This window comes from Callorhinchus milii, unplaced genomic scaffold, assembly GCF_018977255.1.
Source record: "Callorhinchus milii isolate IMCB2004 unplaced genomic scaffold, IMCB_Cmil_1.0 Scaffold1, whole genome shotgun sequence".
NCBI classification, from domain to species: Eukaryota; Metazoa; Chordata; class Chondrichthyes; order Chimaeriformes; family Callorhinchidae; genus Callorhinchus; species Callorhinchus milii.
The window spans coordinates 135167633-135182935 of NW_024704742.1; the positions used below are offsets into that span (position 1 = coordinate 135167633).

Sequence of the window (15303 nt, forward strand, 5' to 3'; positions counted from 1 at the left end):
AAATGTATCTGTATATTCCCAAATTATACAGTCAATTCATCTGGCAGTATATTCTGTGAAGCGCTTCGACGTCATGATAAGACGCGATATAAAATGCAAGGATTATTATTATCATGCAAGTTAACAGGACGAGTTAATTGTGCGTCATTAGTAGAATAGTCTTGTAATATTTCGGTGCTAACAGCCAAAGTTTAGAACTTTTGTCTATAAAATAACAGCAGTAACAACAAATGACATCTGTATAGCGCCTTTCCCGTTGGGAGGACGTCCTGAATAATAAAACAATGAAATATAACAATTACCTTGTCAGCAGCTTCGGAGGCCAAGAGATTGGTGGCAAAGGTCTGTAGCTTGTGATGGGCCATGTTCTTCAGTGCAGTCAGGCTCCGGCGGGTCACGGCCTGCTTCAGGTTTACAGCGGGGTGACTCAGGGTGTCCACGGCAGCTGGAACAGCTTCATCACAAGCATTCAATATCTCTACTGCTGTGATTCCCATTACACAGCGGTCTAGTGCTCCTGCCAACAAAGAGAAAGGCCAATTGAAGCTCACGCCGCTTCCAATTTTTAGCACCGTCTCACGCTGACATGCCGGTGCATTGCTGGGGGAGTGCTGCATTGTTGGAGGTGCCCCCTTCAGATGGGATATTAATGATAATAATTCTTGTTTTTTGTGTAGCGTCTTATCCCGTCGTTCAGACGTCTCAAAGCGCTTCACAGAACTTACTGCAAAGTGAACTGACTATGTTATGTGGGCAAAACGTAGCCGTCAATTGCGCACAGCAGTGTCCTGCAAATAGTCGTGGATTGAAGCGAACAAACTACCAAACTTCACTATTTAAAGAGAGAAAGGAGGGATTATTTACCAAACCATTCCGCAGATGAAATTAGTCATTGACTTCATGGCTATATGTGGGACAGCAATGTATCCCTCCAGCTCCCCCCCACCCCCTGATCCCAACCCCCAGCTCGGGTCTGAATCCCTGACTGACCAGGGCCTTGGGACATCTTCCCGACGTGAAAGGCGCTGTATAAATGTAAGTTTGTGGTGCTGTTGCTGTGGACAAATTGGCTGCTGTGTTCCCCTACAAAGTATAACAGCAACACAACTACACTTAAAAAGCGCTCTTCACACACAGAACTTCCAGGAAACCCTATGGAGAGCTTTGAGTCATCTCGACAAGGCTCTCTATCAAATGCGAGGATTATTTTATTTATCTTGCTTTATCTTCAAATCAAAAGTATCACAGCAGTTCACTTCAAAGAGCATCCCATTTGGAAGACATACTGATGTTCCAATTAATTCCAACTTTAAAAAGCCATAGATAATTAATGTTTAGCTGTAAAAGCATAAGTATACCGCTGTCAACACATGCATCAGTTGTTTTCCAACATATATTACAGCAAAATGAGTCAGTTAAGAAATTAAAATAGTCGGAGAGATTCTTAACCTCTATGAATTTATTATTTTTTGGTGTTCTGTATTTCGTCCTAAAATACACAGTCGATTCACTTTACAATATATTCTGTGAAGCGCTTTGAAACATCTCAATGACATGATAAGGTACTATATCAAATGCAAGGATTATTATTATTATTTGCGATTTTAGTTTAGGTCTCGATAACAAGGGGTTAAATGCAGTGAGCGAGTTGGCTTTTAGCGAGCTTCTAATAAAACTCCCACTTTATTACACTCGCCATGGCAAGCAAGTGATTATTGGCCTCTCATGGTCTGGGAGCTAAGGAAGAGGGGCTGGAAACAGTTGGTTCTGGCAGTGGGAGAGCTGAAGCAAACGACTTCAGAGGGCAGTTGATGTTACAGAAGTGCTCAGGCTACAGCATCACCATGACTGATGGGAAAATACTTGAGCCGTTTTGTTTAGAAGCAGTTGAGGATGGACTGGTGTGCTTGAAAGCTCCTGTAGAAGCAGTTCAGAATGGAGAGTGACCATTATCGCTTCCTGTATTCAAGGTGTGCTAAGTAAAGCAGTTTTAATAATAATAATCCTTGCATTTGATATTGCACCTGATCATATCGTTGAGATGTCTCAAAGCGCTTCATAGAATATACTGTGAATTGATTGTATGTTTTATGGGCAAAACGGGACAACCAATTGGCACAGCAGCGTCCTACAAACATTTGTGGATTGAGTTACCAATAGACTGACAACCGGGTTCCTACTTACTGTTAGATAAACAGAGGCGTGTGGAGTAAGGAAACTTATCTGTTTCACCCCGCCCGGGAATCAAACCCGGATCCTCTCATGTGAGGTGAGCACGCTAAGCACTTCGCTAGGGGACTCCATGCTTTCCTTGATGTGTGAATGAAATTTACTACATCCATATTGTGTTCATTGATAGTTAGTGATTAAATTGTGCTTTGTCCCCACACATTTTTCAAACAGCCACATTAACAGGAAGTTGCTGGGCTCAAATGACCCCTGCTTTTGCTGTCCGTTGACAGGTTCCTTTACTTGAATTGAAACTTAGTTCCCCTCAACAATAACGACGACAACAAATTACACTTGTCTAGCGCCTTTCAATTCGGGAGGACGTCCCAGGGCGCTGGACAGTCAGGGATTCGGACCCGAGTAGGGGGTTGGGATCAGGAAGGGTGGATGGCAAGGAGGGTAGGGGTAGAGGGTGGCCGAGCATGCGATCGAAGAGGGTCTTGAGACAGCTGGCCTGTCTCAGGTTGTAGGCCTGAGCATGAGTGAAAATATTTGTAACTCTATTTGATACAGCACCTTGTCGGGTCGTCAAGACTTCTCAAAGCACTCGACAATTTTACTGTGAAGTGTAGGGGCTGATTTGAAGGCAAATGCAGCAGCTAATTTCCCCACAGCAATGTCCCACAATCAGCCATGAAGCGAGTGAGCAATTTTATCTGGGGGATTGTTGGACAACACACCAGGAGAAATCAGAAGGTTGTGGGTTCAAGCCTCGACTTTGAACTCACTTAAACCAGGGACCCTCCCTGCTTTATCTATCATTAAATCTCAGTGTATTGCTGGTAAAGTGCTGCATTGCTGCAGATTCCATCCTTTAGATGAAATGTTAAACTGAGGTCCTGTCTGCCTGTTCAGGTGGATGTTAAAGCTGTTAATGTCCCTCCTCGCATCCCACCCAACAATCCCACAGACAAAATTGGTCATTCGCTTCACGGCTATTTGTGGGATATCGCTGCCTGCAAATTGGGCACACTGGAGAGGGGGAAAAATAATTTCAATTGAATATAGCATTTAATTCGACTTATAGGTTTCACTGCCCCACAGTATAGCAGCTCTCAGATGACCAACCTTCCTTGTAAATTAGAGCAACCATCTTCACAGGCTGAGTATCATAGCCTGCAAAACCACAGCAAAATCAACATCTCTCCAACCCGGCCTCCAGCGATCTCCAATGATACACAAGACATTTCTGCTGGGAGCACTTCTTCGCTTAAGAGGCTCTTCAAGTTTGTGACACATCCAGTGGACCATGATGGCCTATTTTCTCTCAGCCTTCTATACCAGCTAATGTGCCTAATGTAGCCTGAAATGTTGACTTTCAACACTCTGCTCTCTTAAAAGATTTATTAAGAATGAAAACTACACTGAAATGAACCCGGCTCTGTCTCTTTCGCTGGTTCTGTCTGCGAGCATATTTGCAGCATCAATTAAGGAAACACAATTTAAATAAGAATAGTGGAGGCTATGCTTTCTAAATACACTCACTGAAGCTCAGTTTTATCCAGGCGGAGAGGATGAGGCGCATTAAGCATGTGGGTATACACAAAGTATGCCTACTGCAGATACTCCAATCTGACAACACGTCAAATGCTCAGTATCGACTCCGAGTCACTTAACCCACATTCAGGTGCAACTTTCCTCGACAAATTAAAAACCGCATTGCCAGAAAATAACTGAACTATGTTGAGCAACTCGTAATTGGCTTACGAGTTTCGTCCACAAAATATACAGTCAATCCACTCTACAATATTTTCTGTGATGCGCTTTGAGACGTTTAAACGACGTGATAAGGCGCTATATCAAATGCAAGGATTATTAATATAAGTGAAGGAAGCAAGGACTCTGGTTACGATAGAACTAATTCCCCTGCTGGAGCCACCTGCTGTTAACTGGTTCTCCTGCTCTTTCTCCATTCCAACAAACGAATCACGGAAAAATATTTTTCATGGCGTCTTATTTCCAGGCACGATCGCTGATGTGAATGATATAATTTGTGTTGTGGGTATCAAAGCTCGCCTCACAGATCTTTCCCTCAGGAGTCGATAGTAGCCCATCTAATGTGCCATTAGATGGGCTACTCCGTTTGAAAGTTTCTCTTTCAGTGAAGTACAGTGCATGTGCTGACACTTGCAATCGCTTCTCTGATGTTCAGCTCACTGGCAAGAACACACGTATGAACATAGTTTGGGGCGTAGTGGCTGAAAGCGCGGCCCCCGAGGGTGGAATTTACTGCACTTACCAGTGTCCATTTGCCAGACGTACACGGAGCCGTCTGAACATCCCACCACCAGGTAATCGTCTGAGGGACGCCACTTTAGGACTTGAATGGGGAAGAGATGCCTCGATGCCAGCATTATACACTTCCTCTCTCGCAGACTGAGAAGACCAACTGAATGATCGCTGGCCACGGAGCAGATGCAGTATTGGACCCTAGACTATAGCAACAATATAAAACAGAAACAGTTTGGATATGCATATTCAAACACTAGTCTAGATAATAATAATAATAATCTTTGCATTTAATACAGCGCCTTATCACGACTTCGAAACATCTCAAAGCGCTTCACAGAATATACTGTAAAGTGAATTGATTGTATATTCTGTACAACAACAAGAAGATTCCATTTATAGAGCGCCTTTCACGTCGGGAGGACGTCCCAAGGCGCTGTACAGTTGGGTCAGGACCCGAGCAGGGGGAAAATGGTCAGGGTGAGGGAAGGGAAGGGAGGGAGCGAGGAGTGGGTAGAGAGTCGAGAGGGGAGCTGAAGGCACGGTCAAAGAGAAAGGTCTTGAGACCGGCCTTGAAGGAGGAAAGGGAGGAGGCGGTGAAGGCACTGGGGGATAGAGTTCCAGAGCCTTGGGGTTGAGAGGCTGAAGTCCCGGTCACCGATGGTAGGGCGGTTGGGGCGGGGGATGTGGAGCGATCGGAGCAAGAGGAACGGATGGTACGGGCAGGTAGGTATGGGGATAGTAGGTCAAAGAGGTAGGAGGGAGCGAGGCCGTGAATGGCCTTGCAGGTGAGGATGAGGATCTTGAATTCGATCCTCTGGAGGATGGGGAGCCAGTGGTGGCGAGCGAGGGTGAGTGATGTGGTCCCGAAGCCTGGTGCGGGACAGTACACGAGCTGCAGAGTTCAGAATGACCTGCAGCTTGTGGGGGGAGGTACCGGGAAGGCCGGCGAGGAGAGAGTTCCCATAGTCCAGCCTTGAGGTGATAAAGGCGTGGACCAGGGTTTCAGCAGCGTGAGGGGTGAGGTAGTGCCGTAGTCTGGCGATATTCCGGAGGTGATGGAAGGCGGTGCCAGCTGTGGCGCGGATATGAGGGAGAAAGGACAGCTCAGGGTCGAACAAGAACACCGAGGTTCCTGACCGGCTTCAAAAGGTGGAGAGTGCAGCCTTGGATGCTGATGCTGTCAGCGCCTGAGGTGCTGAGGTTCTGTAGGTGAAACTCGGCAGCCACTGCACATTGCAGCGACCCACAAATAATCGTGGATTGAGTTATATATAGATCTAAAAACAGGTTTTTTGGTCTATATAAATTTTCATCAGCTAAAACACATAATCGTTTCATTTTGATTTAGCATCTTATCACGTCATCGAAACATCTCAAAGCACTTCACAGGATACACACTGGACAGATAGCTCTTCCATACCTGTCCTTAACTCAGCAGAGTAATTACTCCCAGTAGTAGGAAAAAACATACTTTTTAATGAAGAAACCAAATACATGACACCCCCGCCCCTACACAGACAAATCACCACCAAATGCACAGTAATAAGTGCAGTATTAAATTTAGTATTCATATTACTGCAGAGCCATCTCAGCTGCAACTTTAGTAAAATTCTATCACATGCCAATTAGTTGCAAATCCTTGCTAGAAAGTATGTCAGATTTTATAAGGAACCTCCACAATAAACAGTATATTCAGTTCTATTTTGTATCAGCCTGGTTTTGTAGCACAAGTCTATAAAAATGCTGACTTTCTTTCTTTCTTCCTTTCTAATTAAGCAAAAACAAACCAGGTGGCAATCCCACATTGAGACATGTTTAACAACTTAGTTGGGAACAATCTACTTAAATACGAAAGTGGTCATTACACGGAAGTGGATGTCTGAAAGGACAACTCAAAACCACAAACATCAATTTTTAGGTAGTGGTCAGCCGGGTGTCTGACACATGCGGAAACCCATCACAGTGCTTAAGAGTATCCAAACCAAATTAAGAAAACCATCCATCCCACCTGCACATGGAAATTCCAGAGAGATTGTTGGAATGGAATGGAACGCGCTATCTCCCCCAGAAGGGTTGTATCCTGCTTACCTAATTCCGGTAATTATTAGCCGCAGGTTGGCAAGAACCAAGGTTTGCGGACCCCAGAGTGTGCGTTGGGTTAACTGCTGGAGCCGAACCAACTGAAACCACATAGCTTACCATTGATAGCAATATCTGGCAAGCTTTCCCGCTGCTTGTCCAGCTAGGACCACTATACTCCTCGTCAATGAGCCCAGAAGTAACTATGTTCACTTGATTGTCTTATAAAATACGACACCTGTCTAAAAACTGAAATCAGATTTTCAACACATCGCAGTTGTCAATTGTGTGGTGAAATCAACATTATTTGTTCACCAAATTGTAGACATATACGAGGGGTTGGGCATTTTATTAGTTTTATGAGGGCCTCGTTGAGTTACTGACTGTGATCTTGTGCAATAAAAGAAAATCAAATCAAAAATCCTTGTTCACTCCATTGCTTTTCGTTGGGAGTTAATTTTATTGCGTTCAGACACCCAATGTGCAAGGGCTTCTTTCCTTCTCTGCTGTGCTTTTTTTCCTCTGGTCGATAAAACAAAAAAAACACGAAAAAGACATTCTTATCATTGTCAATTTAGCTCAAAATAAAACGCAAGAGTAGAGGTGAAGGTGAAACTTCCCCTTCATTAAAATGTTTTAGCTAATATTTTATTTTAGCTGACCAATCCAATTTAGTCCCATGAAGGATTACGCCATCTAAAAATCATAGTGTTCAGAATAGCAGGAGGACACATACGCCTGTGCTGGAGCCCAACCCACTGCCTCTGCTCGACTGGCTCCAGCCTCCTGCTTGTCCCTCGTGCCCTCCATTCCACCATCGGTGGTCGCGCTTTCAGCCGCTACTCCCCAAAACTCTGGAATACTCTCCCTCTCTTTGTGGCCAAACACCTTCCTCTTCCCGGGCCGATGGTCACCTCCCCTTTCCCCCAGCTCAGCGTCATGCTCCCACTTTCAAGCGATCTAGGACCCTACCCTGTGTGAGGGGTACTATATAAATGCAAGTTGTTGTTAGAGACATCCATTCTAATCGCATTCTCCTGCTCATCCCTCATTCTCTCTTATTTTTTCCTCAATTCTTTATTCAATTTCCTTTCAAATACTGAGCCTCGGCTTTGACAGCAATGCATCAACGTGTTCATATTTTAACAGCCTTCTATGTTTTTTTTAAACAAAGATCTTCCAACCTCCACTCCATTTCCTGCAGATGTCCCTCCATTAATGCCCTTGCTCTGACTGGAATGCAAGGATTGATCATGCGAAAAATGGCTCAATTGTCCAACAACAGTAATAGCTGTCTTACTTGGGAAGGAAGCTACTTCGAATCATACTTAGCACTTTACTCCAACAGCAACATCACTCTTACCGGTGTGTTTTGACAAGTGGAAATGCACAACCAAGGTAATGATTATCCATGCGCAGAGTTATATAGAGTTCCACAAGAACAGGAAAACCAGTCAGATCTTCAACTATATACAGGAGTCCTGTAACTCAGCACTTAGAGCGCTCGCCTTGCAAGCGAGAGACCTGGGTTCGACCCGGCAGGGCAAAATGTTGGACAAGTTTCCTTGCTCCACAAGCCTCTGCTTACCTAACAATAAGTAGGGACCCAGTTGTTAGTTGATTGTCGGATCACTTTTCCAGGGGTAATAATTCCTTCAAAAAAAATAATAAATTGGTCACTCAAACCACGACTGTTGTGCGCAATTGGCTGCCGCGTTTTGCCCACAATTCATTGTACAGTATATTCTCTGAAGTGTTCTGAGACATCTCGATGATATAAGGCACTATATCGAATGCAAGGATTATTGCTATTATTATTGCCTTCCCCATAGAATGCTAATATTTAAAATGGTTCGCTTTCTTATTAAACCTGAACATCCAATTCAGTTAGCTCGCCTGATTTAAAAAAGCCACACACATTTCTATTCTGAGATCCATTCAGTGACCATTCAGTGATTTTTTTTAGCAATGAACTTTACTGATCTCTTGACATCACTAAATCTTGCCTGCGTAAAACACTTTCGACACAAAAAGGGTATCTGTGCACAGACAGTGCTGTAAATTATCTGTGGAATTTACATCAAATGGCAAAATGCACAAATAGGTACAGAGCTGAATAAATGTCCTGCTAAATTAAAAGCACTTTGGACAGAGGTTAAGTAAGAGGTATTGAACCACCTAATCAGAGATATTATAAATGGATAATCAGTGGGTACCTCAGTCACCACTTAACAGTGCAACACAGAAACCAGTTTCTAAGCACTATATGCAACTCCTTATAGATTTAACAAGCTACCAATTTAAAGATCAACCCTTTAATATTCTACGACGACGACAACTTGCATTTATATAGCGCGCTTCCCAGATGGTGGAACTAGGGAGACCAGCAAGTTCCCTTGCCACAGGATCAACACAGCTGTCCCAGTAAATATAATACTATTTGTGGGAAGCTGCTGTGAGCAATTGGCTGCTGCGTTTTGCCCACAAAATGTAGTCAATTCACTTTACACTATATTCTGCGAAGCACTTTGAGACGTCTCGAAGACGTGATAAGACGCTATATCGAATGCAAGTATCATTATTGTTAATTATTATTATTATCAAAGCAAAGGGCCAGTAAATATTTCAATCCTATTCTCACAGTCCACAATTCCACTATCTGTTGATGCCTTCACAGCAGGGCTGTGCACTGGGGACATTGAAGTGGAATCAAAGCCAGCCATACTGTTTGAAGCTTGAGTTTGGTTATATGCCAAGCACCATACAGGGGATTTGATATCAGCCCAAACCTGGGCTCTCTCCAGGTGAGCTCCCCACGCAACCGCAGGACTGACCTTTCTACATTTGGTAATTGGTATGAAGAAGGGGCATAGCAGGAAATCAGGCCCATGAGTAATACACAAACCATCCACTTCCCTGACTCTAGCCTTTAGAAATTATGAAACATGCACAAGTTTCTGGGTCTAATAGCCCCCTGAGAACTTTCGTCTTCTACCTATACTAATAAAGACAAAGTGTCTGTCTGTGTGTCAGTATATCTGACAATCATGCAACAATCGATTGACGTAGAAACATGATTTATACCTCTTCGGAAAGGTCTTGCAAGTGGCAGTTTCATGGACATTTTTTGGGGGGAGGATCTCCTAGCGTTAATGAGCTATATTAAAAATGCTTTAATTAAGCCCCAAAATATTACATAATATTCTGCAATAACATAGCGACAGAGGAAAGCACACACAGTTCAGAGAAATACATCTATATTCTGCAACAACAACAAAATTACATTTATAGAGCGCCTTTCACGTCGGGAGGACGTCCTAAAGCACTGGAACAAATGTAATGTATTTTTGTCTGGTTGTCATGGGGGCTATCATCCTCCCATGTGGGACAGACAGAGAGAGACTGAGATAGTGAGAAAAACTGAGAAAGACAAATCAAGATAGTGAGAGAGAGACAGAGAGAGAGACTGGGACAGAGAGACTGAGATAGAGACTGTGAGAGAGACTTTTTTTTTTGGAAGAGACAACAAAATTACATTCATAGAGCACCTTTCACGTTGGGAGGACGTCCCAAAGCGCTGAGACAGAGAAAGACGAAGAGAGAGACAGACTGAGAGAGAGAGAGACAAACAGAGAGAGACTGGGAGAGAGAGATAAAAAATATTAAAAGAGGGTCTCCCCCTGAGTCCTCACAGTATAGATAAAGACGAAATGTCTCTCTGTGTGTGTGTCTGTGTGTCAATCCAATTCCATATTGGGTCAGTTGGTTGCAAGCGAAGCTACAACGGGTACAGCTAGTATATATATATATATATAACTAATAATAGTTCTTATATTTGGTATAGCAACTTCCATGTCAAATTTACAATCGAGCAGTTCAGTGATTAACTGTGCATTTTGTGAGTGAAATGTTTTCTTTATTGAAGGTCTGGAATATAAATGGATGTGAGTCTTCAGTTATACAGAATGATGCTCAAACCTCATTTGGAGTTGCGTATCCATTTTGGGAACTGAATCTTAAGAAGGAATATATTAACCTTGAAGAGGATTTATTTAATACCTTTAATATCTGGGCTGAAGAGGCTATATTCTTCATAGGAGAGTATGTGCAAATAATTCATATACTCTCTTTCTTTCTCTCTGCCTCTCTCCATCGCTTTATGTCTATCTGCCTCTCTGTATCTGTCTGCCCCTCTCTCTTTCCATCTCTGTCTCTCTCTCTCTCACTCTGCTTGTCCTCGTCTCTCTCATCAGTCTGTTCATTCACTCACTCTCAGTGTATGTCTCTCATTTCTCTCTTGCTGTCAATTCTATTACTGTCTCTCTGTTTCCAGACTGTCTGTGTGTGTGTGTTGGTGGTGGGGTGGGTGAAGGGGAAGTGCTTGAGATTTATTTTTCATGAATGATGAGATGATGACAGGTGAGAGAGGGAGAGAATCAGAGAGAGAGAGAAATTACAGAGGGAGAGAGAGGGAATCATGAAAAGAGAAAGATGGGGACTGAGATAGGGAGTGTGAGACTAGAAATGGAGAGAGAGAGAGTGAAACTGGGGGCAGAGAGAGAGAGAGAGAAAAGGGAATTAAGGAAAAAAGAGACCAGGGATTGAGAAAGAGGATGAGACTGCAGATAGTGAGACAAGAGAGAGTGTTTGAGAGACGGAGAAAGAGTGACTGAAACTGGGGATTGAGAGACAGACACAGACGTAAATCTGCCCACCATCCTGCCTATCCCTTGCTCCGTGTTTATTGTTTTTTTAATGAAAAGAATGTCATCATTTCACTACTCGGAACCAGATATCTAGAGAATTCGGTAATTCTCTGGAATCCCAACGCCTCCGGGATGGATCTCGTGGGATTCGGGAAGCCCATAGAAATCCAAGTTTTCCAGGCATTTGGGGTTCCTAAAGAACATTTTCTGGGATCCCAGATAATTCCCACTATCCTGGACAATTCCCACTATCCCTGATAATCGTGGAGTTCTGTAGTGAAGCGGTTAGAGCACTCATCTAGCGAGAGAACCCGGGTTCGATTCCAGGGCAGGTCATAACCTTAGGCAGGTTTCCTTACTCCACACACAGGCCACAGTTTACCCAGCAGTAAGTAGGAATCTGGTTATTAGTCGATTGGCGGATCTCTTTCCGGGGTAATAATCCCTTCAAAAAATAAATAATAATAATAATTTGGTCGTTCAATCCATGACTGATGTGGGACACTGCTGGGCGCAATTGGCTGCCACATTTTGCTTACAAAATACAGTCAATTTACTTTACAGTATATCCTGTGAAGCGCTTTGAGGCAGCTCACCGACGTGATAAGGCGCTATATCAAATGCAAGGATTATTATTAGTGTTTAGGCTAGGGATATATTCCTTAAAGAGCAGAGGAAGACAAAGGATGATTTAATTGAGATATTTACAATAATGAAAGTAATTGATAAATTAGATAGTGGACGTCTCTTCCCCCTGGTATAGAGATCTGTGATAAAGAGCCACAGCCTTAAAATTACAACCAAGACGGTTATAATTGAGGTGAGGAACCATTTTTTCACACAGAGGTGGAGATGTGCAATGTTCTCCCCCTGGAATCAACAGGGATTATTTTTTTAAAAAGATATACATATACTTCAGTATTAGAAATGTTAAAGGGTGTGATTAAAGAGTGGGGTTTCGGATAAAACAATTTGAGAAGAATAATCTTTGCATTTGATATAGTGCCTTATCATGCCTTCGAGAGGTCTCAAAGCGCTTCACAGAATATACTGTACAGTGAATTGACCGGGCGAAACGCGGCAGCCAATTGCACAAAGTTGTGACCCTGAACAGTCATGGATTCAAGTGACCAATTCTTTTTCTCTTTGAAGGAATTATTTCCCTCAGAAAAGCGATCCGCCAATCGAATAACAAATGGTTCCTACTTACTGCTGTGTATGTGAAGTAATAATAATCCTTGCATTTGATTTAGTGCTTTTCACATCTTCTAGATGTCTCAAAGTGCTTCACAGAATAGACTGTAAAGTGAATTGCCTGCATATTTGTGGGCGAAATGCGGCAGCCAATTGCACAGCAATGTGAAAAGTGCTATATCAAATGCAACGATTAGTATATATTATATAGTTTGTGTTCCCAAAAGTCTTTTATAAACACATCTCCTGCACTTCCCATTCCATCTTTATTTCCATGCTATAACTAACTGTGCAACTCAACATTAACCAAAACATATTCCAGCCATAGAAAATGTAATCGGAAAATAACCAAAGAATGGCAAGGACGGGGTAAGAAGAAAAAGAACACAGGATTTCTTCCAACAACAACAAGCATTTATATAGAGTCCGTCATATAAGAACATAAGAAATGCTCGATGAAAAAAAAGACCAACGTCCATCTAGTTCTCCTTCCACCTTCCTGGCGGTCGCATGTACATATGTCCCAAACTATCTATGTACTATATCCCATAATGTTATTTCCTAAAAGAAAACCATCTAATCTGTGTTTGAATGAATCAACACTTCCTGCTTCAACCATCTCCCTAGGGAGCCTGTTCCGCAGATTCACTGTTCGCTCACTGAAATAGTGTTTGCGTAGATTTGTTCTGAATTTACCCCCTTCAATCGCAGGCTGTGTCCTCTGGTTTTACTATTCTGGACAAGTTAAAACAGCCTGTCATGATCTATACTGTTTCTCCCCTTTAGAATCTTAAGGATAGCAATCATGTCACCTCTCAATCTTCTCTTATCCAGCGTGAACATGTCCAATTTATTTGGTCGCTCCTCATAGTCCAGTCCCTCCATTGTTTTTTTGTTTGTTGTCTCCCCCTGTTTCCCTCAAACGGAACCAGCAATGATCACTGTGGTCATTTTATGCCACAATAATAATAATAATCCTTGCATTTGATATAGCGTCGGGAGGACGTCCCAAAGCACTTCACAGAACACACTGTAAAGTGAATTGACTGTATATTTGTGGGCGAACGCGGCAGCCAATTGCGCACAGCAATGTCCCACAAACAGTCGTAGATTGAAAATGACCAATTTATTATTGTTTTTGGTTTTGGAGGGATTATTATTAGGTGTGTGGAGTAAGGAAAGTTGCCCAAGGTTTCGCCCTCTGCCTGGAATTGAACTCAGGTCTCTCGCTTGCAAAGCGAGTGCTCTAACCACTGAGCTACAGGACTCCACAATAACAAGCCCGGGTGCTTGGCTTTGTCATGTATTCACAGGTTTAGTTTTCTCATTGGGAAACGGGTGCCGTGGCACTAGTATTCAGTTAAGGTTTTTAAATTTCGGGGGTGGTTTTACACACGTCGTGATCTTGGTCATTCCACATGCTGGAGTTTTGTCAAATTTACTTCGGACTCATGAATGTATTGTCTTACTCTAATTTTTACATTGCAGGAATCTGCTCGTTTGATTTTTTGTTCATGTTAGGTTTTTAGTTGGGGTTGGAGATAGCTGTCTAGATCATCTAACAACAACTTTTGTATAGCACTCTTCACGTGGGGTAGCGACTTGGAGCGCTAAATGTTCAGGGGCAGCGTTCATTTAGGTTCTGTCCTAGTTTGACAGTGGTTTTTAGTGGGGATGAATGTCAGGTCTTTGTTCAGGAGCTAGTCCGTGCTGGTGTGGGTTAAAAGCTTGGGAGCCATTTAAAATGTTCGTAACCAGCTCCAGGTCCCGCTTCTCTCAGTCTCCTGTGCTTTTTAGTTTAAATACCTGGAAACTGGGTTAAATACCTGGGTTAGGGTTAGAGACATTAACTGTGTCCTTGGTCCCAGTGGATTTTGTTTAGGCTCCACTTTAAATGTATTTTCTGGAATTGCTGGGATAAACTGCTGTCTATTCCTAATGAATTCATTCATCTTCTGCAATGTGGTCTGTTCCTTCCTGCTCAGGTTTGGACTAAAATAAATTTCCGTAGCCCACATCTTGGCTTTAGGGAAGCCGAGTTGTGCTCTTTGCAGCAAAGTCTGCAATTGTTTAGTTGAAGTCTATGCAGTCTTCTAGGGAAGTTCTACCCGAGGAAGGAGTCAAACTGTGTGTCCTTGTTGAGACAACCCCCTATCCTTAAATGATTTATCTCCAACAATGAGGTAAAATCTTGGGCGGGGGCAGTGGTATGAGGTGGAAAGGTGGCAATATGCACGATCATAATGTTTGGTTCTGACAGAGACAGAGGAAATGGGACGAGTCGGAGTGGGAGAGGGGGGGAGTTTTTGAGTTTTCGGGGTAAGGAACTGAAGACCCAATCGCTGATGATGGCATGGAGAGGGCAGGAGACTTTTGATAGAAAATAATATCTCAGGATACAATATTACAATATATAGTTCGGGACACGACATGTCAAGAGTGGTGGATGATGAACTGGATGGACCTTGGTCTTCTTTTGCCTGCCTAGCAAATTCTTATGTTCTTACCCAAACCTGGGTTAGCTGAGCGGTGGAGTGGGATAGGGGAAGATTGGAGACCCTCTGACCACCCTCATCCAACAGCACAAGATGCATGTGGTGAACTTACGCTGCAGTTTTCAGGTGGAACCACGAGCTGAGTGATCTCCCCGCCGTGGACGCAGAAGATGTGCTTCATTTCCCCAGACAGGATGTCCCAGATAATGACGGAGAAATCCACTCCGCCCGACACCAGGCAGCGCTGGTCGTAACGTGCTGAGACTTGATGTGGGTACAGCAGGCACGTCACTTTGTTTCGATGGCCACGAAGGGTTCGGTGAGGAGGCCACCCTGATGAGAGAGCATTTAATGTTTGAATATAGTTT

At 43.2% G+C, this 15303-nt stretch overlaps 1 protein-coding gene across 1 annotated transcript in view; it reads right to left on the bottom strand.

The window, feature by feature from the left end:
• Positions 1 to 257: 257 nt before the first annotated feature.
• Positions 258 to 15303, bottom strand: part of LOC103184857 (WD repeat-containing protein 7) — a gene marked incomplete at its 3' end in the record, with an annotated part of 63272 nt that continues 48226 nt past the window's right edge. The window contains exons 13-15 of the mRNA XM_042335994.1: positions 15048 to 15268; positions 4469 to 4664; positions 258 to 517 (exon numbers count right to left, since the gene is read on the bottom strand). Of these exons, the coding sequence (XP_042191928.1) occupies positions 258 to 517; positions 4469 to 4664; positions 15048 to 15268 (677 nt within the window). The remainder of the gene's footprint in view (positions 518 to 4468; positions 4665 to 15047; positions 15269 to 15303) is intronic.